Raw genomic sequence first — 23844 nt, forward strand, 5'->3', positions numbered from 1 at the left:
TACAGAACTTGTCATGTGATACTGTGGCTGCCTGGTGTCCTCCTGTTCTCTGAGCTCAACTGAACTGAAGAGGGAGCCTCTTAGGACCACATGAAGGGTAACTAAATTCACAACAGCGACCTAACTTAATCTACGCACGTTTCCGTTGTGTGGCAGTCATTAAGTGTCCATTGCACGTCGTCTAATGAGATCGTGTTATAATTCATAGTCCAGAAAAAATTACATGCACACAGGAGAGTATACACCATTCTGTTAAAGCCCATGTGCCATAGGGCACAGCATAGGCTACGCCTTGCACCATGTGCTTGTGTACTCAGACCGACACAGAGAGACTGCGCATCTGTGATACTCATGCATGGGAGAGAGCCTGTTTGTTCACTTAAAGCCCATATCTGATTAAAGGTAGGTAACATGCTAAATGTGACAACAAACTCTGTGCCTCTATGACGCACACATACCACATGGACCAGAAACAAAGAGATGGGCAGAGAGAGATTTCTGCATCCGTGTAATCCGCAGGGAGGACCCTTCTGGGACTGTGCTAGACAATAAGTCATTACCGGCCAGTGCCACTCAAATGTCAAATGTTTTGTTTTGAATTGCAAGCAACTTTTAAGTGTTCTTGTTTTGTTTTACACTTGATTTATCCAGATTATATGCCAAGGTTGTGGCATAAGCATTTAAAACCCACAGATAAATTTACAGGACTACAAATGAAGTATGTACAGTATACTAAAATAGAAAAGTAATAATGTACAGTGTGTGATTGTTAAGAAATATTTGTATGCTTAATCATACCCATGTAAAGCAATGGCTGTTATTCTACTGGGGAAAAAAGGAAAACCGAATGAAAGCTGACAGATAACAAAATGTTTAATTTGAATAAATGATTCATAGTGTTTTAATTTGGCATAACAGCTTGTTAATGTCATTGTCACAATATATGTGTGCAATTAGCGTTGGTGATTTTAAATCCGTCATAGATAATAGTGCAGGTCATACAAAGTAATAAGTTAATGGTAAATCATCATTTATGGTAAAAGACTGAGAACAAATAATCTGGACATTGTCCATCCATGTACTGTTTTAAGATGTAATGAAACATTCCCTTTGCATTGCAACTCCTACTTCTGTTAGCAGGTCCCTTGACAGTACAGACCTGGCTCAACACTGTGAGAACTTGTTTTTGTTTGTTTTTAAATAATACAAATTTTTACAAACTACAACAATGGACAAGCGAACTACAGTAGATGTAAAACTGTTGAAAATTGTCATTTCTTTACAACCTCATTATTGCACAATCTTAAAGTCAGTATACGGAGAAACCGTTATTATTGATTGCTACAAACTAATGAGATTAACGAACAAAATGCCTGCTTTTACAAATAATCTGTTGAGAAAATATTATGACTGAAATAATGTCCTGCAGTAGCCTAGTATAAACCCACAATTTCCCCAGAAACTTTGACAAAATAATACAAAAAAAAGCAACATTCTAATTACATAGAGTGGATAAATCCCCGGAATTTAGAAAGTACAACATTGCAGCAGCGGTTCATCTCATTGCACAAATCATTCCTCAAGCCAGTTGGGACGGCATATACAAAAATATAAAAGGTTGGTTTACATACTAAAGGCATTCCCTTCCGTCTACAGTACACTGAACTGTCATATCGTCGCTGTCGTGTGGAAACCCATTTAGGCCTGACGTCGAAATAAAAAAAAAAGTCTTCTGAAAGAATATATGTTAAATTTTCAAAGATTTGTTCACGATTTTTCAAAAATAGCAGACCTACAAGCTCGTAGCGCGCCACTCGGTGGCGCGCTATGAGATTGTAGATCTGCTATTTTTCAATAGCTAAAGGGTTCCCGCCCAGAATGGGTTAAAATATTTTTTAAATAACATAATGAAAACATCGTGACGTGTTGGGCGGTGGTAGAGTGCAGTTTTCGCCAATGTGTGTGTCACTCTTGCACGATGAAGTGGGGCATTAATGTTGAAATATGGAGACATGAGGTTTCTACCCAACAGTGACGATATCACACAAGTTATCATAAACATGAGATGTCTGTGGAAAGTCTGACTAAATAAAAGTTGTTCATGAAACACAGATAAAACCTCCAGTTAGAGATGAATGTGATCAAGATAAAAACATGATCATAATTATGTCTACGTTATTAGTGCAATTATATCAACAGTGCATTACTGTTCAGCTACCCAAAAGTCAACTCCTCTCTGTCTCAACTCACACAAATGTATCGCTCATAGCTAAAAACAAAATTACAAAAAACACACAACAAAAAACACATGTAGTTCCTAGAAGTAAGTAGAGCTAAGGACCATCCTTTATGGGGAGAGATTTGTTTAAAAAATATTTGTAAATCCAATACCAAGATGCACAGAGTGTGCATTGTATGTGCATTCATCAAATATCACCTGTGTGTGTGCATTTATCATTAAATATAGTGTGTGCAAACTGTGCATTCATCATACAATATCATTTGTGTTTGCAGATTGCAAAACACATTTGTAAATTGTGGAATATTTGTGCATATTTGGATTTACAAATAATTTTGATACAAATCTATCCCTATAATCCTTCAAAAATGGAACGCATTCAGAAACCTCATCGCAGAACAGAATTCCTAAGAGTAAAGCCGTTTTATACTCATGTCAACAAGAATAACAGATTCTCAACACTTTTAGTTTCAGAATGTGTAATACTTGTTGCCCAACTACTGTCTGTATTGAATAGGCGAAATCATCTGTTATCAGCACCTTCGAATAGGGCCAATATGGCCATACTGGCATACTCACCATAGCCTGGTCAAGGTTTCCCCCTGGTGGACGTGTCATTTCCAACTATTGTCGGTGCATGGAACTAGGAGCTACTAATATATACTATTCTCTGCCTATTGGGACGTAACTCGGACGGCGCTGAGTCGGGTCTGGTGGCCGTCACAACGCTCGGCACGGCGACTCGCTCGGCTAGCGCCTCGCTCGGCAGTGCCTCACGTAGCTCAAGGCCACCAGACACGGCGCGCCTCCGTCAGGACATCAGTGATAATGACAATAGGTGATAATGACATAATGAAACAGTGAGTATGCCAGTATGGCCATATTGGCCCTATTCGAAGGTGCTGATAACGGATGATTTCGCCTATTCAATAGAGAGATAACAGTCGAATGGGGTGCAGTGATAAAACAGACATATAATCAGGAATATAATCCTGCTGTACATCAGTAAGTAACAGTAACAGCTCTGCTCAATTAAATTACGCCAGTGCCACAATAAAGTGTGCTGATGTGGGCATAGGATCGTAAACTGGTACTTGGAGTAGATGATAAGAGTTGCAGAGTCACTGAGCCCTGGACACGCAGACATCCTCATGATAAATGCAGTGACATCTCATGGTGTTTGGCAGTGCGATCCAAGCAGGGGCTGTCGCTCAGCAGCCGTGTACTGAAAGGTGAAACCAAACGAGAAAGAATAAATGCACACATTCAACTCAAAGTACCATCAAAAAGCGATGTCTTGAGGTTAGAGCTAAGATCTAACCTCATTATATAAAATTAACACACTATTTAACTCACTCGGCGCCGAGATCGCCTTTTGACGCGTCCCGGTCCAAACACCCTTTGCACAGAGTTTGCCATTTGATGCCTTTTTTTTTTAATATCAATTGATTACGGTTCACAACTGTGTCCTGTACACGCTCATAACACTCCGGCTGCGGTGCGATTAAAACAAGCTTGATTTGTGTTTCCGAGTGAAATGGCTTTTGAACTAAGAGACTGGGGGCAGTTCTGGAGTAACCTTTTCAGACACCAGATGGGGGTGTCGCTGGTAAATCAGTTAAGCTGCAATCCAGAACGTATTTGAGTGAATAAAACACTATTTGACCAATCTGTGCAGTAGAGCATGTTAATACAATACAATAGAATACAGTAATACATCTTGCAGTGGTTGGAAGTGGTCTCTCTGATCTTTGAGAAATTTAGACCCAGTGTCAAACACTACAGGATGGTACTGCCCGAAGCTCAAAGTGCAATATTTCCCTGACCAAGTGTTTCCTACGACAGCCAGCAATAATCAAATGTACTGAACCTGTTATTTTTCCTTTTGGGCATGCATCTTTAAATTACTTTTCCATTCTCTATAACCTGTTATCATGTTAAAAATGCAGATTTTTGGCATAATCTGTCGAGTTTATCCTGAGTGGCTCTACGGTATATATTAATAATCAATCCGGTTTATATTCAGGAAGTCAGTCAGGAAGTTCATGTGCAAATAAATCATTCTGTATTATTAAAGATCAGAAACCATTGCCAACCAATTGCAGTCTACCTCAGGGATGTAGATAGAGATAATTGGGGTAAATGTGATACTGGAAAAATGCTTGATCATACTGTGGGACACAGAGAAATAATGTGACAGGAATGTATTAAGATATCGGCTGTCGGAACAGAGTGAGAAAGGGCGTGAACTAACGGAGCTTAGACACAGAGCATGTGAGGTCAGATTAATTCAGCAAAATGTAGTGAAAGAGACTAGTACCGTGTTGCATACAGTAAATGTTACTATTGCTTATAAATGTGTTATTGTTTATGCTTAAAATGCTCTGAATACAGTCATAATGATACGCTTATGCGGTCGCTATATCTGTGAATTAATAGTATGTATTTGTGTTTCTCTCTGTTTCAGTTTATTACCTATTTACAGACCGTCTCATCTCGTTGCTATAATGTTTAGCTAAAAGCAGGCCAATTGTTGCTACCAAAGGCTAACTGCTAGAAACACGGGTCAGGATGGCATAGGTATTTACTGTACACAGTATAGTAGAAGTATGTATGTCACGTGTACGAGTGTGTTTACTAGTTAATAAAATGGCCAAAAGACAAGTGGTTGTTTGCGGGCGTTATTACAACTTTTGAGTGTGTTCGTACGAGTAATAGCATTAAGGTTGTGTGGGTTAAACCACAGATTACAATCTATTCTCTGTCTATCCCTCATGCGGAGGGAGAACCAAGTTGAACAAAGCTATGAAAAGGCTAAGTTTAATTATAACCGTACAATTTCCATGACCACCAAAGAAATTTGGAAGTTCTCACCTGTGGTTCCTTCTGCCGACACATTAGAAGCATAAAGATTGCTCCCAGGAGAATGCCAAGACCGATGAACAGGAATGGAATGTTGAGCATTATGTTCTCCTCAGCGACAACCACCAGCACCTTCTTGGCTGACTGGCCATCAATAACAACACTCTGGAGAGAAGATAGGAAAGGTTAGCTCTATAACAGAGAGTTAAGGCATTAGGAAGCTCATGACAAACCTTCTCATGGGGAGAAGGCTTCTTGTTTGTATCTCACAGGTGTGAATTTATTGTCGGTGTTCCGGAAGTTACTCTCTAGATTATCGTGGAACCTTGTATGTCCAAAACCATTATTTTTTTAGGAAGTGGAAAAAGAATCTCCCACTTAAAGACTTTAAGCTGCTATAAGCAATACTATGTCAACATTTTAATGACCTTTTTATTTTGTTGGTATTCAGACAGCCAGGTAGAACGCTCCCAAAAAAAGAATTAGTCTCTGTGACACATCTAGGGGCCGCAATCTGCATTCAAAGATGTTCCTAGAAGCTTTGTCATTGGTCGAAAAAAAAACCGGTCGCAATGACTAACCAATCAGGAAGCAGATAGGGAAATTGACCCCTCTAGATGTGTCACAGAGACTACATTTTTTTGCTGGTTGTTTGAATACCAAAAAAAATAAAAATAAAAAGGTCATTAAAATTTTGAGCAATTATTATTGCTCATAGCAGCTTTAACCTTTTTGTGCCTTTTGCCTGACACTCTTACAACTTTTCTTTCTTTCCTTTTCCTTTATTTATTCAGGGAAGAACGAACGAAGTAGGTAATTAATTTACAAACAAAAACATACAAAGTTAAAATATGAAGATACAATATTCTGGCTCAACAGAAATTGACATCGGCTCAACAGAAAATAACTTTAATTTTGTGCACATGTGCGTGCGTGCATGTATGCGTGTGTGATGAAACTGGCTTACTTTACCTCATTGAGATAAACCACAGGTAACACCACTGTTCTCACATTTCCTGTTTGGCTAAAAGCAAAATAAATTAGTGTTACTGTTGTGTGTATTAATGACAAAATGCTGTTGCACCATTAGAAATTTCCCAGCATGGAAGTGACTGAGAAGCGATTAAATAAGCAACTGATTATTATTACATGCACTGCTGCATACATACCTAAAGGCAGGGATTTTCTCCAAGTAGACGTTGATCTGTAGCCTCTTGGCTGCCTGCAGTATGATGCCTGTAAGCTGTGGTGGTATACAAATACACCTTGGTTATCGTCTAGGTCAACGGTATGATGCCTGTAAGCTGTGGTATACATCTTGGTTATCGTCTAGGTCTATCAACAGTATGATGCCTGTAAGCTGTGGTATACATCTTGGTTCTCGTCTAGGTCTATCAACAGTATGATGCCTGTAAGCTGTGGTATACATCTTGGTTATCGTTGAGAATGCATTGGGCGTTTAAGTTAAATAACTCCGAAACTACAAATCATTTCAAAGTAAAAAGTTCCAGCATGTGTCTCCACAGTAAGCTGAATTATAAAAAGTGTGAATGGAGTTTCTAGGTAAAAGTGCTTTTTTGACGTGCCAATATCTGCCATTGAGCCCCATTGTGAATTTCTCAAATTTGAAAGCACTGTATTTCTAAAACTATGAAACATGTCAAAGATTCCTTTTCAGGCAAACATGTCCACCGTAAGATGAACCTAAATAGGTTTGAATGGGGTTTCTAGGTGTAAGTATGTAGGACTAGTAGCATGCCAAAGTTTGTGCTATTGCCATTGAGAATGGGCGTTTAAGTTAAATACGGGGGGGGGGGGGGACATATTTTGACAGCAGAAACTGTCATAATTTCTCCCCTCCCTATTCCAAAGCCCCCCCAGGTACATTATATATTTAAACTATTTTCAGCAATGGTACACTTATTTTTTCAGTGTTTTCATTGTTGAGCTGGTCATTTTGAAAGTAGATCTCACGTCATAAATGTGTGGGCACCCCTGGTCTAGGTCTATCAACAGTATGATGCCTGTAAGCTGTGGTATACACCTTGGTTATCGTCTAGGTCTATCAACAGTATGATGCCTGTAAGCTGTGGTATACACCTTGGTTATCGTCTAGGTCTATCAACGGTATGATGCCTGTAAGCTGTGGTATACACCTTGGTTATCGTCTAGGTCTATCAACAGTATGATGCCTGTAAGCTGTGGTATACACCTTGGTTATCGTCTAGGTCTATCAACGGTATGATGCCTGTAAGCTGTGGTATACACCTTGGTTATCGTCTAGGTCTATCAACGGTATGATGCCTGTAAGCTGTGGTATACACCTTGGTTATCGTCTAGGTCAACGGTATGATGCCTGTAAGCTGTGGTATACACCTTGGTTATCGTCTAGGTCTATCAACGGTATGATGCCTGTAAGCTGTGTGGTATACAAATAGACCGTGGTTATCTCCTAGGTCCATCAACAGTGCCTTGTGTGAAATATTATTCCAGTGAGCTACAATACAATTGGCCTATAATATTTGGGCTAAAAACTTCTCACTTGAATATTCAGCAGCATTTTGATCATCAATACATTTTCAAAATGTATGTGGCAAATCTATTTATTGTGGTTTCAGCATTTAGTTTAGCTCGCCTCGGTAATGCATGATTACATTTTTTAAGATGGTCATTTCTTTTTAGTTGGTTAACCTCCGACTAATGACTGTAATGACTGAAATGTCTTGGTGTTTCCAAGATTATATTAGATATCTTAACCAATATCTTTGGTTATCTGTACTGGGTACAGTGGGTATCACTGCAGGAGAAAACAACCTTTCAATGTTAGGATACTACTCTATCTAGTGGTAAAAGTTCATGCAAACAATTGACTGCCGAATGGATACAACAAGAGAAGGAACATTTTTCTTTCATAGTTGCCTCACTGAGTTATTGCTTTCTGAGAATGCAGATTGTTGTTTCAAGGAGGTGTAAGTGGAAGAAAAAAAACATTTAGTTAAAATGTTAAAGGTGTTTGTTCAGTAACAGGGGTTGTATTATATAGAAATTTCACGAAATACCTTTCGTTTATGGGTAGGTTTCCTTCAAAACCTAGCTGCAGAACATTATTTTATGTACTCCCAGGACAGAAAATTCTAGAATTTTCGCTGTCCTGGGCTCTAAGGGTGACGTAGGAAGCCACGCCTATCCCGTATAGATACCTGCGTGGCTACGTCAGCCCTCATTCAACTTTTCTTCTGCTAAGCTGCGAGAACGAACTTTAACATTCCAGTGTGTGCAGGGTAATATATCTCGCAAACTCGGCCGAGAGATTAATTCTTTAGGACCGTGAGATCTCTGGCACACTCTCGAAGCAAACAGAAGGATACTTCTCGAGAAAAAAAGCCGAACTTCGACACAAGTGAGTTCTAGGCAACTTGTTGCTACGCTAGCTTGTCGGAAAAACAGCTCGCGCCTCTTTTTCTCTCTCGCTAAAGCTAGCGTTTGTTAGCTTAAAGCTATCGATAGTTAGCTTAGCGCTACTAGGCAGATACGCCTGTGGTCTACTATTACACGCCACGAGGAAGATAAACCTGTGGCTGTTAAACACTCGGACTCCTCTCTCTACAAGCAACCATGTCGCTGACGAGGGAGACCCAGCCCGGGGAAAGACGCCATCGAGGACAGCCGGTGCCCGCCGACTGTCAAGAAGGCCCCAAACAAAAGACGTGCTCCACCTGGGGATGCGGGAACACGATGTCGGGCAAAGACGGGCATGACGAGTGCATGTATTGTCTCGGCCTCACCCACACCCGTGAGTCCATGGAGGAAATCGGTCCCGTTTGCCTCCATTGTGAGAAAATGGACGACGACGTCCTAAACAACAGGCTCGGACGTGTCCAAAGGTATTATGACAACTTTGCCGCCCACGGACTCCGAGAGAGGAGCCCCACTCCTCCCCCGCGACGAGCTCGCATACAAGTCCCGCCAAAGGGGCTTTGGCCCCGCGTCACCGGAGAGGGACAACGAGCTACCCCGAGACAGAGGCTCGACTACTCGGGCAACAGAGCCCCAACCGGAGCCTCTTCTTCAAGAGCAGCACCTGCCGGCGCTAGCCGAGACAGGTACGCTACTTCAGCCTCTGCAACCAGGGCTCACGAGGCCACTGATTACGAGGCTCATGGCGCGAGGCCAAGGGATACCTTCGCACCGCGCCGCTCTTCCCCAGCTCCACGTGCTCGACAACACGTCGTGCAGGCCACCATTGAGTGCCCGCCCAGACATACAGCTAGACGCAGACAGCCTGCCGTTGCACCCAGCTATATGGTGGACCGCCTGGACCCTTCCCCAGACCGCGCAATGTCTCCCGGTGGGGAGCATTGGACTACCAGGGAGGAAGGGGAGCTTCGTGATGACGAGCTCCCTTCCTTCCAGGAGCAACTCCAGGACTACCACGTCCTGGACGAGGCCTACGCGGACGAGCGAGATGGCCATGATGACCTCTCCCCCGGGGACTACGTCAGCACCACTCGTCGCCCCTTCGACGACCTGGATGCCATGGACATACAGGAGCACCAGCAAGCCAGGGCTCCTGTCCCCCCGCCTCCTGTACCCCCCATGGATGACTCCAATATTTACGAGATATACAGGAAGGCTAGTGCACGTTGTAACCACACATGGCCTAAGTCAACTGTCAAGGTACTACCATGGGAAGGCAGGACTGATGAGTCCGCCCCCCCCCCTGCACCTAGAAGACAGAAGCTCCCTATGGCACAGGGCTTCGAGGAGGCCATGATGCACGCCTGGGACGAACCCCTCCTGAAGGTGGATTTTCCCAAGGCCAGCGCCAAGGGGCCCAACGACATACCAGATAAACAAACCCTCGCCATAGACTTCATGCCAGCTATGGACAAGGCTATAGCGGCCTACCTGGCCAACCCTGCAGCTCCTAGAGTGGATCACCACGTAAAGGAACCGCAGCTCCTGTCCAGCAGCGTGAGGGAAGCCTCAAAACTGAACAAGTGGCAGTATGCACACATGTCCTTCGTGGCGAAGGCCCTCAATGCAGGAGCACTTCTCCAGGGTTCCATGAAGAGCCTCCTCATTGAGATGGGACAGAAGTCCATTAAAGTCCAGCTAGCGGAACTGCCAGAAGACCTGGCCGAGTTACGCCGCCTGAATCACGAGATGGCCACCCTCCAGAGGGACTCCACTCTCCACAACGCCAAGGCAATGGCATGTTCCATCCTCCAGGAGAGATGGCATTGGGTCGATCAGACCAGCGCCATCTCCCTGGAGACAAAGAAAGAGTTTGTGGCTGGAAATATCCACCCAGACAGTATGTTTAAGGACGCTCTGGCCAAGATGTCAGAGACCATCCAACAGCTCGAGTCCTCCACCAAGACGATGAAGGCGCTCGAACCGCTGGCCAACCAGGCCGCCCCGGTAGGCCGCCCCAAGGCTAAGAAGGCACCCTGGAAGGCCAAGACCGATGACAAACCCAGGTCCCAGGACCGGAGCGGAGATAGACAGCGACAGCCTGCAGGCCGAGGCAGAGCAGACCGCCGCACCTCTCCGCCGCCCTACAAGGCCAGGAGCGCTCCCAGAGGCCGAGGCCAGGGGAAGCGCAAATGACCTGCCCGGGCCGGGTCATCTTCCCCACCACACTCAGAGTTCAAGGCCAGAGGTGGGGATCACAGATCTCACCTCAGAGCCTGCGCTGAAGCGCTTAAGGGGGCCTGTACACAGTGCTGTGAGCACCGTTGTACAGACCCCGAAAATTGTTATGTGCAATTCACATGTGTATGTTTTTCCACGTTGTTCAATAAAGAAAACAAAAAAACAAAAAACACAAAAAACAATAAAACCAACTCTGAAGGGCATAGGCCCAGTGGGAAAGATAACCCACACTGTGACAGCTTTAGCTGTCACAGGCCAAGAAATCCACGCCAATTTTTTCCAAACTCAATACCGAAAAAATTCACTAGAGGGAGACATTTCACACAAAGTAAGTCTTCCCCCAGGCAGGCCATGCACCACGCTGACAAGCACAGGGAACCCTTTGTCACGTCATCTGTCACAATGGCGGATATCCGGGGCTTCCCCGTGGATAATCCGTACAATTCAGACAGGATACAGGCTTCAGTTCGCCTCGAAACCGCCCACTTCCAGGAAAATTATTTTCTCAGAAGCGAGCGGGCAAAAGGCCGCCATTCTGCAAGAGGAAATCAATTCATTAATGCAGAAAGGCGCCATCACAGAGGTGGCCCTCGACCAATCAATGAACGGTTTTTACTCCCGCTATTTCTTGGTAAAGAAAAAGGGGGGCGGACTCCGTCCCATTCTAGACCTGAGGGCATTGAATCGTCACTTAAAAAAGCTGCGATTCAAAATGCTTACTCCACCAGTCCTCCTACGCCTAATTCGCGAAGGGGACTGGTTTACGTCTATAGACCTGCAAGACGCATATTTCCACATTCCGATTTACCCGCCGCACAGAAAATTTCTGCGCTTCGGGTTCAGAGGAAAAGTGTACGAGTACACAGTCCTTCCCTTCGGAATGTCACTGAGTCCCAGAGTCTTCATAAAGTGCACCGCGGCAGCTATCGCTCCGCTCCGACAGCAAGGGATCCGTCTCGCTACATACGTAGACGACTGGATCCTACTTGCAGACTCTCCACGAGAAGCACTGTCGCACACACATCGTGTGCTCAGCCACCTCGACTCGCTTGGGTTTATAATAAACCACGAGAAGAGCATGCTTATGCCAACACAGTCAATAGACTTTATAGGCATAACACTGAACTCAATCTCTTACACGGCCCGCCTGAGCCAAGAGAGAATAGACGCAACACTGCAGTGCGTGGCGTCATTCAAAAGGGGACGCTCGATTCCTTTTCATGCATGCCTCCGGATGGCGGGGTTAATGGCCTCTGCGGTCTATTTAATCCGCCTAGCAAGGCTACATATGAGACCTTTCCAACGATGGATAGGCTCTCTACATGTACCAATGCACCGTCGGCACCAGAAGGTAACAGTAACATCACAATGCATACTAGCCCTTCAATGGTGGTCAGACAGGAAAACCCTCTCAGAGGGCGTCCCCATGGGAAAGCCTCTGATCAGGAAAGTCATCACTACAGACGCCAGCATGACAGGCTGGGGAGCCACGATGGAAGGACTCACAGCCAGAGGTTTATGGTTGGGGCCACTACGTGCCCTTCACATAAATTACTTAGAGCTCATGGCAGTCTTCCTCGCCCTGAAACACTTCGAGCAGCGCATCCTGGGTTGCCATGTCCTAGTCAGGACAGACAACACCACGGCCATGTGCTACATCAACAGACAAGGTGGACTCAGGTCCCCTCGTCTTCATCAACTGGCTCAGAAACTGATCCTGTGGTGCAACACACGCGTCCTCTCAATAGTAGCGTGTCACGTCCCAGGTCTTCTGAACACAGGGGCAGACCTGCTGTCCAGAGGACCTCTCCGCTACTCAGACTGGTCACTACACCCTCATGCAGTGGCCCAGGTCTGGAGCAGGTTTGGGAAATCCAAGGTGGATCTCTTTGCCACAGAGGAGAACACGAAGTGTCCCCTCTTCTTCGCAATCAGGGGACCATCAACGTTGGGGCTAGACGCTCTGTCACACCAATGGCCCAAAACCCTTCTCTACGCCTTTCCCCCGCTATCCCTCATCAGCCCCACTCTGGACAGAGTGAGGACTCAGGGTCTGAAGGTGCTCCTAATAGCCCCGTCGTGGGGGGTCTGGAGGTCGGAAATAACCCCTCTCCTCTACGACCAGCCGTGGAGAATTCCCCTTCGAGCGGATCTCCTCTCTCAAGCGAGGGGGGAGATCTTCCACCCTCACCCCCAGGACCTAGACCTATGGGTCTGGCCCGTCAAAGGGTGATGTTGACTGCCGTGGGTCTACCTCCGAACGTAATCGAAACGATTCAGAAAGGCAGAGCCCAGTCAACAAGGGACCGTTACGACACAGCCTGGCGCGTCTTCGAGCATTGGTGCTCACGAAGACCAGACCAAACAGTCCCCTACCAGGCCTCAGTGATCGACGTCCTGTCATTCCTGCAGGAGCTCTTAGACAGCGGTCTAGGCCTCTCCTCAGTCAAGGTCCATTTGGCGGCAATCTCCGCCTGCCACCCAGGCTTTGATAACCAGACGGTGTGGAAGCACCCGCTGGTAAAACAATTCATGAAGGGTGTACGCAGGGAACATAGGACATGCAGATCCCTCGTTCCCTCGTGGGATTTGTCCCTGGTTCTAAAGGCTCTGGCTACAGCACCCTTCGAACCACTACAAACCGTGAGCCTCAAGCTCCTAACCCTGAAGGTGGCTCTCCTGATCGCACTCACGACAGCAAAAAGGGTCAGCGACCTACATGCGCTCTCGATCTCTCCAGACTGCATGAGGTTCGATGAGGGGTCGACCAAGGTCACCCTAAAGGCAAACCCCGCCTTCATTCCCAAAAATGCTCTCTCAGTGTGTGTGCCAGTGAACCTACAGGCTTTCCATCCCCCGCCGTTCTCCTCTGACGAAGACAGCAGGCTTAATTGCCTCTGCCCAGTCAGAGCTTTACGCATATACGCGGATAGACTGGCTCCCTTCAGACAAGGAAGCCAACTCTTTGTGTCCTGGGGTGCCAGGACCAAAGGAAAGCCCGTCACGAAGGTCACTATCTCTAACTGGATAGTGGAAGCCATCCGTCTGGCCTACACTAGCCAAGGCGTGGATTCCCCTCAAGCCCTGAGGGCCCACTCCACAAGAGGTGTGGCAGCTTCCTGGGCACTCTACAAGGGTGTCTCCATTCAGGAAGTCTGCACAGCAGCAAGCTGGTCTACACCCTCGACTTTCGCCACATACTATAACCTAGATGTGGCAGCGCCTTCGCTAGCGCACGCGGTCTTGGGGGCCGCTGCTCAGTAAAGCATCAGGGCAGCATAGCGCTGCCTCCTGCTCTCCACAAGGACTAGGTTCTGGACCCAAAAGGGTCCGAGCCCCTCCCAAAAGGTTTACCTGGGACCCACTGGAAGTTCAGGTCACGGGAGTTCATAAAGTCCCATAAACGAAAGGTATTTCGTGAAATTTCTATATAATACAACGTTAAAGGTTACTTTAGTAACCACGGTTGTATATATAAATTGAACGAAATACCTTTCGTGGAACGCCCTTCTGTTCTCTAAAGCAGAAGAAAAGTTCCGAATGAGGGCTGACGTAGCCACGCAGGTATCTATACGGGATAGGCGTGGCTTCCTACGTCACCCTTAGAGCCCAGGACAGCGAAAATTCTAGAATTTTCTGTCCTGGGAGTACATAAAATAATGTTCTGCAGCTAGGTTTTGAAGGAAACCTACCCATAAACGAAAGGTATTTCGTTCAATTTATATATACAACCGTGGTTACTAAAGTAACCTTTAACGTTTTCCCCATCTCTCCGGCTCTTTTTCAGGCCAGGATACCAATTTTAGGAAGTCATTTTACATTATATAGTGTCCAGATTCAAATGTCTGCTTCTGCTTATTTTGTGTTTCTCCAATTTCACTTGTTTATTCTGTATCCTGTACGAGTTCTCCTGATTAAATATAATTGGTAAGAGCTGGCGAGATGGGGAGATCTGTGTTACTGAACAAACACTCTATAACACGCATTGGAATATAGAGCTATTAAACACATTATTTAACAACATTTAAATAGGGATCCAAGTGATACGGTGCAGAACGGACTCAATATTCAATTTGAGGCTGCCATTCTTTCTAACGTGGCCCTCATAAATCCAGTGATGTAAATAGGTTTTCAATAAAATGGGTCCCGGGGCCCAGGGGTGGACATTTTATGAGTCAACAACGTTAGAGTACAGTATTGAGTACTGTACTCAAGGTCAAGGTCAAAGGTCAAAGACCCTATACTTACCGGGTGGATGTCAATGGCAGTCTGGTGCTGGTCCTTGTTGGGTTTCATCCCAAATACATCCTCTGCAAATCTTTCATCTGCCTGGTAGAAATGTGGCGAGGACATAATGATTGGAGCACCTGAAGAGATAGCAAAGAAGAAGGTGTTCGTATTTAATGATCAGGAAACACAACAGACGTGATTGAATACTTAAAAAAGAAAAATGTATTCTTTTGACATGCTATGTACATACTGTATAGTGCCTTGGATAAAGGTGCTATATAAATGCACCATTTACCATTTATATAGCAACAAAATATCTTTGTAAGTTTTTAATAAATATTTGAAGTTTTTCCAGAAAGATTAAGAAGGTGTTTTTAGAATCGGCCTCAGTCCATGGAAAAAAGAATAAAGCAAAAAGAAGGGGTTTCGCATAACTTTTTTCTTCTTTTTTTGGTGATGATTCCCTCACGGGTGAACATCATTTTAACAACCAACCGTATATTCCATTTAGTAAATCCACTAGTTGACTTGGTTGGTACTAGTTGACCGTTTGTGTAGGCCTCAAGATCAGCTAGAATGCTAGATTGTGGTCACCAATGTACACAGTTTTAAATGTACAAATATTATTAAAAAAATAATAATATATAATATATATATATATATTTTTTTTTATTACATAATAGGTAGTTGAACAACTAGTCGACTAGTAAACTAGGCAACTAGTCAACTAGTAGAAATCACTAGAAGTGAAAGCCCTACCTTGTTTACATGCACTGACATTGAGCAGGCCAGAGCCCAGGCAGTTCCCTGCAGGGACACAGAAGCCTGCATTATCTGGGTTTACTGTGAGGTTGGCAAACACGTGGCTTGGTGGTACGAAGCGGTAGCCAGGGATCCCCTTCACAGACACGTCCTCCGTGTACAGCGCGTACATAGACCTTGGGGAAAAGAAAGGGAATTTGATTAGCCACATTCATTCTGGTGTCCCTACAGTTGGGTGCCACCGATATTGTCCCTTATCATTTGACCCATTTAGGCCTGACCTCAAAATTTTAAAAAATCCTTTTAAATCCTCCAGTTTTCTGAAATAAATATTTTCACGATTTTTCAAAAATAGCAGACCTACAAGCTCGTAGCGCGCCACTCGGTGGCGCGCTATGAGCTTGTAGATCTGCTATTTTTCAATAGCTAAATTATAACATAATGTTTAAAACACCAAAAGGGGTTCCCGCCCAAAATGGGTTAACTGTCCTTTTGCGCAGATCACGCAAACCTCAGCAAAAAGAAAAGGACAATATCGATGGCCTCCAACTGTATGTTTTTTATTTTCATAAATAGCAAAAATAACATATCTACAAGTTCGCTGTTGCGAGCTGGTAGATCAGTCATTCCTTCTGTACATTACATTCTACTGGAATCAGTGTTTTTTTTTTAATTTAGAAAGACATTCATCTGGCCAAAGTACTGCATTCTTAATATTTTCGATTAAATATTGGAATCACCAATGAGTAGTGCCCACTTTTTTCAAGATTTGCAACATTTTAAGGCGATACCTCTGCTTTAATTACTGGTTAACTTCTCATATACCGGTAGTCCAAGGTGGGTAGAGAATCGATTTACAGTATGTAACTTCACTGTTTAGTGTTTATTTTGTTTATTTTTACTGTGATATTTTGCAGTTGTTTTCTGTGTAATAGCTTATACAGTGTATTTAGCTTTTGATTTTCTGAGAAGCACTTTGTGCACCCCAATTACCCGGGGCGGCGGTGGCTCAGGGGTAGAGTGGCTGGATGGAAATCGCAAGGTTGCCTGTTCGAACCCAGGCTCCCCAGAGTTAGTGTTGAAGTGTCCTTGAGCAAGACACTGAACCCCAAACTGCTCCTGATATGCTGGCTAGTGCCTTGCATTTCTGCCGCCATCGGCATCGTATGAATGTGTGTGTGAATGGGTGAATTGATGCACCATTTACCTTTTTTTTTTACCGGTAACCCTATCAAGCTCTTCACTACCTAATTCTGTATTTAGTTGGTATTTGAGCAGTGCATTGTCTGGTCTCTGTATGAGCAATCAGAAAGAACCAGTAGCCTATGTTTACTGTAATAACTTAAGCCTCAAGCAGTGCTAAGCTGAAACTTCAAGAGGCAAACTCTAGCCAGCATTGCTACCAGCAAGGATAAATCTGTGTCCTTAATCTTATATCCAGACCTGGATAATATAGAAGGATATATTAAGGATGGTTGGGTGAACTGCAGCAGCACTAGGCAGCTCAAATAATAACACTAGGCCAAAGATGGGCCAAAGTTCAGCAAAAAAGGGGAAAGTACATCAAACTGAAAAAAGTCCTATTGCAATTATTCTCCAAAGAATGTATGCTCAGCCTTAAAATCTAACAAAAAAAGAAAGCCACTCAATATCTTGCTGTATTCATTCAAATTATTATTATTAATTGAATTGTTTTAATAAATCTAATTATTAAAAATTTGAAGCATAATGGAACAACAATTGGATGGCTCAAAAATGTACATAATCACAGCATCATGGATGTCAACATAACAATAATTTAAGGCATAGACATTTAAAGAGATCAAATAACATACCGGTAGGTAGGCTTAAATACTAATGTAATGGTTATTCATATTGTGCAAGAGCGTGTTATAGTTATTTTATACTTCACACGAATACTTCATAGAACCCACCAAACACACCTTAAAATGCACCATTATGCAAAAAATAAATAAATAGAAAATTGGTCCTGGAATTAAAGGTTATCCGGCGAGTTGGCAGAAGCCTCCATTCTTCTGGAACTTAGTCCTGAATGTGTGTGGCATAATACACTTAACAATGCCTCACTGTGTTTTGTTTTAAGTCTGGGAACAGTTACAGTGGTAGATTATACCTTGACGGCTTTTTATTTTCACGTGTTGGTTGACACCTTATTTCTGTGGCTCCCGAGCCTGCAGACAACAACTACCAAAACAACGGAACACGTACCTGCAGAGATCAGAAGAGAACATGTACAGTGTCTCATTCTTGGCGATGATGGGATGGAACGAGGCCCCATTTGTTCCATTAATCATGTTACACTCATCCGTCGTCCACCAAGTCAGGTTGCTGCATACATAGAATACACACAGAATATATTATAATACAATATCATTAGTTTAGCATATATATATATATATATATATATATATATATATATATATATATACCCTGCACTCTTTGATTAGTTTGCTTGGCTTGTTCATATTTGATTTTTGCAACACCTAGTTTGACAAATGGAAACATTATTATGGCTGCAGTGGCCCAGGAGGTAAAACGACTGAGTGACTGCCTCCTGGGAGCCGGAAGATTTCTGGTTCACTCCCGTTTGCATGTCAAGTGTTCTTGAGCCAGACTGAACGCCTAACTGCACCCGATGAGCAGGTTGGCACCTTGCATGGTGGCATGGTTGTGCCAAAGCACATTCTGAGTGGTCGGAAGACTAGGAAAAGTGCTATATAAATTCAGTTAATTTGCATTGTGATTGGAGTAGGCTAAATAGGCTACATTAAAGTAAAGTTATCATTCTATTTCTGTTTACAGTGGTGTGAGATAAACAGACTGTGCTAGAATCGCCTCACGTTCTAAATACATTCGCGGTATGCATGCCATCGTGAATAGTTAGCGCTGTACAGTTTTTTTTTCCTCCTTTGTTTACCCAGGGTAGTAGCCGAGCACAAGTGCTCATTTTCAGCAACGCCCTGCACATAGAAACACACAGACAGACACACACATTAAAACCTGGGAGCTGACCAATACAACTAGTCTTATACTAAGCAGCTCCACTGGAGCAGTTGGGGGTTCAGTGCCTTGCTCAAGGGCACTTAAGCGGTGTTGGATGAGTGATGACCAATCACTTCCCGACCCAGATTTTTCATGCCCATCCGGGGAAATCGAACCGGCAACCTTTCGGCAACAAGGGGAGCGCCCTTGTTGCCGAAAAGGTTGCCGGTTCGATTCTAACCCTTAGGCCACCACTGATGTTGATTATTTGCTTGTTCTTTTAACCGTTAGTTATTGAAGAGTATCAACTACTGGAGTTATAGACAAGGTGATAGTTACAGTACATGGTGCTGGTGGGGAGAAATATTTTCAAATAATTTACCTTTTACCATTCCATGTGTCTACTCGTGCAAAGTCCTTGTAGTTCTGCTGACCAGTGAAAAACACATAATCTCCATCATTTGTAGCATTAGCCTAAGAAAGAAAGAAAGAAAGAAAGAAAGAAAGAAAGAAAGAAAGAAGCATTGCTATGAATTACTGGATTGAACAGTGATTTCATCTGTGGTTGAGTTCTTCATATAATGAATCAGATATTTCTTTACTATACTTTATATAGCTTCTCTATATTAATTTGTCATATTCTTATACGGTAATCATATCATCATAATGTAAAATAATATAACATAAGAGCTGTGAAGAGAAATTTGGCTATAAACTTGGCTATAAATTCTTGTGATTACAAATTAGCATTTTGTTTTCTCTTGAAGAATGGTTTGGACAAGCAAAGTCCATTGTGTAGACAGTACAATGTGTATTATATTATATATTAATATAATTAATTATAGTATATTATATATAGTATTATATATAATATTATATATTATACAATGTGTATGCTTGAAGCAAACCTTGTAGAAGAGTCCAAAGACGGTATCCAGATCATGTTGAAAAACCTTCAAAGCTTTAAGAAGTGCATCCTCGTATCCCCACAGTAGCTCTCCGACTGTACGGGTAGTGAAGAGGTCAGCCTTGTTAGCCTTCATTAAGGCAGAGATGAACTCAGTCTCAATCTTTAACTTGAACTTGAATGTCTCCATCACCGTCTATAAATAGAGCAAATGAATGAAACCATGTCTGAACAAAAGATTGTGAAAAGTAAACCACTCTGACAATCAATATATTTGTTCAAAATGACTCACAGTAGATTAAATAATATTCTACAGTAGCCATAACTTCACTCAGTTACATTATTTTCAGATGGGGGTCCGAGGCCAATTACATATCATTTTTGGGGTCCTTGACATGAAATATTGAGCACCAATGATACAGAAACATGGGTATTTCAGAAAACTGTCAGGATTTAGAAGACATTTTTTAATTTTCGACGTCAGGCCTAAAAGTTGTTAAAGATCACACTGTGTATTTGTTACAGTATCAATAAAACTGACTGTCTAGTGTCTACGCACCATGGCAGGGACGTTAGCCGTCCTGATGAGGTCACTCTCTGGGCCAGTGGACATGTCGGGCTGGAATATGTAGGTCTTAGTATTGACCGCTGCTACTTTAGTACCGTTGTCCAGGAAGGCCACTTGCTCCATTGGACGGTATTCCCTGTATAAGAAACCACGACAGTATTATTGAGATGTTAAAAACTTCAAAGAGCTCATGGAATCATAGACTGACAAATCCATTATAGTTATATTATGCCTTTTAAAAGATAGATATATCCATGAAGTGTTATCCTACTATAAATGCGCCACGTCTCTGTGTGCGTGTGTGCGTGTGTGTACGGTTGTAATGCACGTAACTCAAGAACCGTTTGACCCACCAACTTCAAATTCGACACACGCGTTCCACACAGTGCAGTGCCCGGTATCGAGTCGGTCGGACCCACGGTTCTAGTGTTGATGAATGTGCGATTTAAACAAGGTGAGTGTGGTTGGTTGGTTGGCAGACCAACATCATTCTCCAAAAGTTGTCATTAAGTTGTCATGGAAAGTCCCAGCCAATATCCCAAACAAGTGATCATCCAGAATGATATAGCTAAACATTTACAACATTGGAATGTTTAATATTGTATATTAGTGTTCAAATGAATCTGTTACGCTACCCCAAACATTTCCCATGGCAATGAGTTTTATATATCCTATACAATAAACAAGGCGCTGTACCGCACTGCCAATCCACTGATGGATTGGCAACCATATATGGTGGTGTGACGGACGCGAGACACAGGCTTTCATAGTAAATGCGACCAATAATAAATAATGTTTAATGCAGTAAACGTTAAAAGTTGATATTTACTTACGACCCAGGAAAACAGTGGTCTACTTCTGTTTCCCAAACAGTGGGTCAGGACCCATTTGTGGGTCACGGGCCATGACTCGAGTAAAAATCACATCCTATTTATATTTTAAAAGATTATTCTTAAAACATGTATACATAACATTTGTATAATTTTAAAACAAACAAATCTAAGAAATTCCATGAATTCAAATAAAATAATAAATTATTTCTTTCCCATGTCCGTATATATACGGACCCTGACGCTAGGGGACGTCATATCCCAGGTCCGGGGGCGTGAACGCGTATGGTGGCACCTGGAACTGGGATTTATGCTAACAGCTAACCGCAATAAATTAGTTAAAAAGTAGTGAAAATAGGTGATCTTCTACATCCCCAAAGGGGGACTTGAGCTATTTTACAATTCCCTGATTATCTCCACACATTTGGATTTGTTTATTGGGGCCTAAAATGTAGCGAAGCAGTGGAAGGTCACCAGTAGTCTTGTGACAGGAAGGTCACCAGTATGATTAAACGGACTGCTTGTGAAAGTAGCCCACGACGACCATGACGTGCTCATGACTAACCCCCCAAGTGACCAATGCCCATGCCCATGATGAGACCTTAGTTTGCAAACTTTGCATTTAGAATATGAACTCTCTGGTGAGTGGTTTTTGTTCCTCATTTTGTGAGACTCACAGCCCCCCCCCCCCCCCCCCCCCCCTTTCAGTAAAAGTGGTGGTATTAAACACAAACCACACCTTGTTTGGGGAAAAAACGTTTTAAGGTCAACCACACTAATGCAACTCATTGCAACTCAATGAGTTGCATTGCGAGAAATATCATAGACGGGATGATATCTAGAGTGTACATGAAACTGAATGTTTGAAAGAAAGAAACAAGATAAAATATATCTGTGTTTTTTAGTTTTTTGTTTGTTCATGAAAAATGAATACAATTTAAGTTAAAAAAAAATAAAAGAGTGTGGTTGACCTCGTCCCGTATCAACCCTTTGGTGTGGTTTGGGCTTTAGGGTGGTATACAGTATGTGTGCCTCTGCCGGTTGTGGTGGGCCGGTTTGGGCCAAATGTCAGGGGCGATTTTCTTTTCTTTTCTTTTCTTTTTACCCAGTCCAGCTCTGCCACGGACGGCCCTGCGCTCCTCACCTGTACGTGTAGGGTCCAATCTCTACCACGGCTGGCCGCTCTCCATCCAGGACCTCCAAATGGTTGGTCAGATTGAAGAAATAGAACTGCATGTAGACGGGTGGCGGAGGATTCTCCCAGGCTTCAAATGAATCCGTGCCATTCTTCAACACCACTTCCTACGTGGGGGGAAAAAGGCCATTCCTTCAGTTAAATGACAGACAGACTGCTAAAATGGTTACACGAAGAGTGGGCACCTCAATGTCAAATTTGATGTTTTGTCCAAAATGTAAAAAAACAAAACATGCATGCATGCAATGCCATGCGTATGCATACAATCATACATGCATATGTGCATAACAAATACAAGTTTTGTAGCAACAGTAGAAATATTAGACCATTAGTTGTGAAATGTTCAATCATGTTCTAATCATGTATACCGTTTTCAAAATATTTGTACTGTATTTTGAACAAAATAGACAATTTTACATGGAGTTGCTCACTCTTCCTGTTACCGCTGAAAATAGCCTCACATGACATGATCACATCATCGATTCATCACACATGTCACCCACGCTCCCAAGCTATTAAGAGTGTTAACTTAAATGTAGCTTTAATAGTACACTTAAGCAATATTCACACAATAGAGTATGTAAATATGTATTGTGTGCCTGTGATTTTAGTTCTGTGTGGACTGTAGACGTAATCAATGCTGTTACACACGTGTAGATTTCAATTCTGACATAGTCTAGAGACTAGACTAGTGGACCCGATACAACTTTTAATGATTAGAATTCTGTACGGAATGACGGAATCAGCATAGCATTTTCCCGGATAAACATGAATGAATCGAACAATATGTAATGTGTCAACATGCACTCGTGACAAGGCAACCTCCAACAGCACAGCCACACAGCGATAAGCAATAAGCTAGCAAAATAGCTAACGATCATTAACAGTTTTCTCTAAACAACATTGATTTTAAGTATTGAGTCAAATACATCAACACACAGCACACACTGCCTATTGCTGTCAGGCAGCAAGCTAGCGCCACTCACCTTCTTTACAAGTGAATACAGGATATCTTGGAACACATCAGAGAGGATTAAGGTAATGCCCGCTATTAAAATGAGAATAGCAGACACCCCCATGCTGTAGAGGCAACATGATTTCAACAGCATGTTGGCCACGAAGAGAGAATATGAACGTTATAGTTAGCAGCTAAACATGTACTGAAGTGTTCAGTGTTTCCTATCCTATCCTCTGCTGGAGTCACTGCTGCTGTGTTGTTGTTTTGACAGATCAGCACTCTCAGGAACCTAGAAAAATACCAATAAGGATGAGTCAGTGACGTAACGGGAAGTCTATGTCATGGGGATCATCCGGGGACCATCAGCCGATCTACAAGCACCATGCGTTACATTGCGTAGTCACGAAGCGACGTGTTGTGAGTTTGTAGATCGGATGCTAATCGTGCTATCTTCGGCGCGCGACACCCGGGCGTAGCATATACGATGACATCACCGACATGTCCTTTTCTAGTCTAGAAGGTTAACTGAGTGCTGCTCGACAATGACTCATGACCTAAATATTCTAGTTGACTCGATCTCGACGCACGCACGCACGCACGCACGCACGCACACACACACACACACACACACA

The 23844-nt window shown here is 43.2% G+C and overlaps 1 protein-coding gene across 1 annotated transcript; it reads right to left on the reverse strand.

Moving 5' to 3' along the window:
• Positions 1-858: 858 nt before the first annotated feature.
• On the reverse strand, positions 859-23475 carry scarb2c (scavenger receptor class B, member 2c). Its single transcript, XM_079523579.1, has 12 exons — positions 23241-23475; positions 22204-22361; positions 20221-20365; positions 19663-19857; positions 19137-19228; positions 17981-18100; positions 15749-15927; positions 15008-15126; positions 6271-6344; positions 6074-6125; positions 5114-5266; positions 859-3464 (listed from the first exon to the last, which is right to left on the reverse strand). The coding sequence occupies exons 1-12, from the start codon at positions 23361-23363 to the stop codon at positions 3411-3413; spliced, it is 1464 nt and encodes a 487-aa protein (XP_079379705.1). The 5' UTR covers positions 23364-23475; the 3' UTR covers positions 859-3410.
• Positions 23476-23844: the final 369 nt, after the last annotated feature.

The sequence above is a fragment of the Electrona antarctica genome (assembly GCF_951216825.1).
Source record: "Electrona antarctica genome assembly, chromosome: 16".
Lineage (NCBI taxonomy): Eukaryota > Metazoa > Chordata > Actinopteri > Myctophiformes > Myctophidae > Electrona > Electrona antarctica.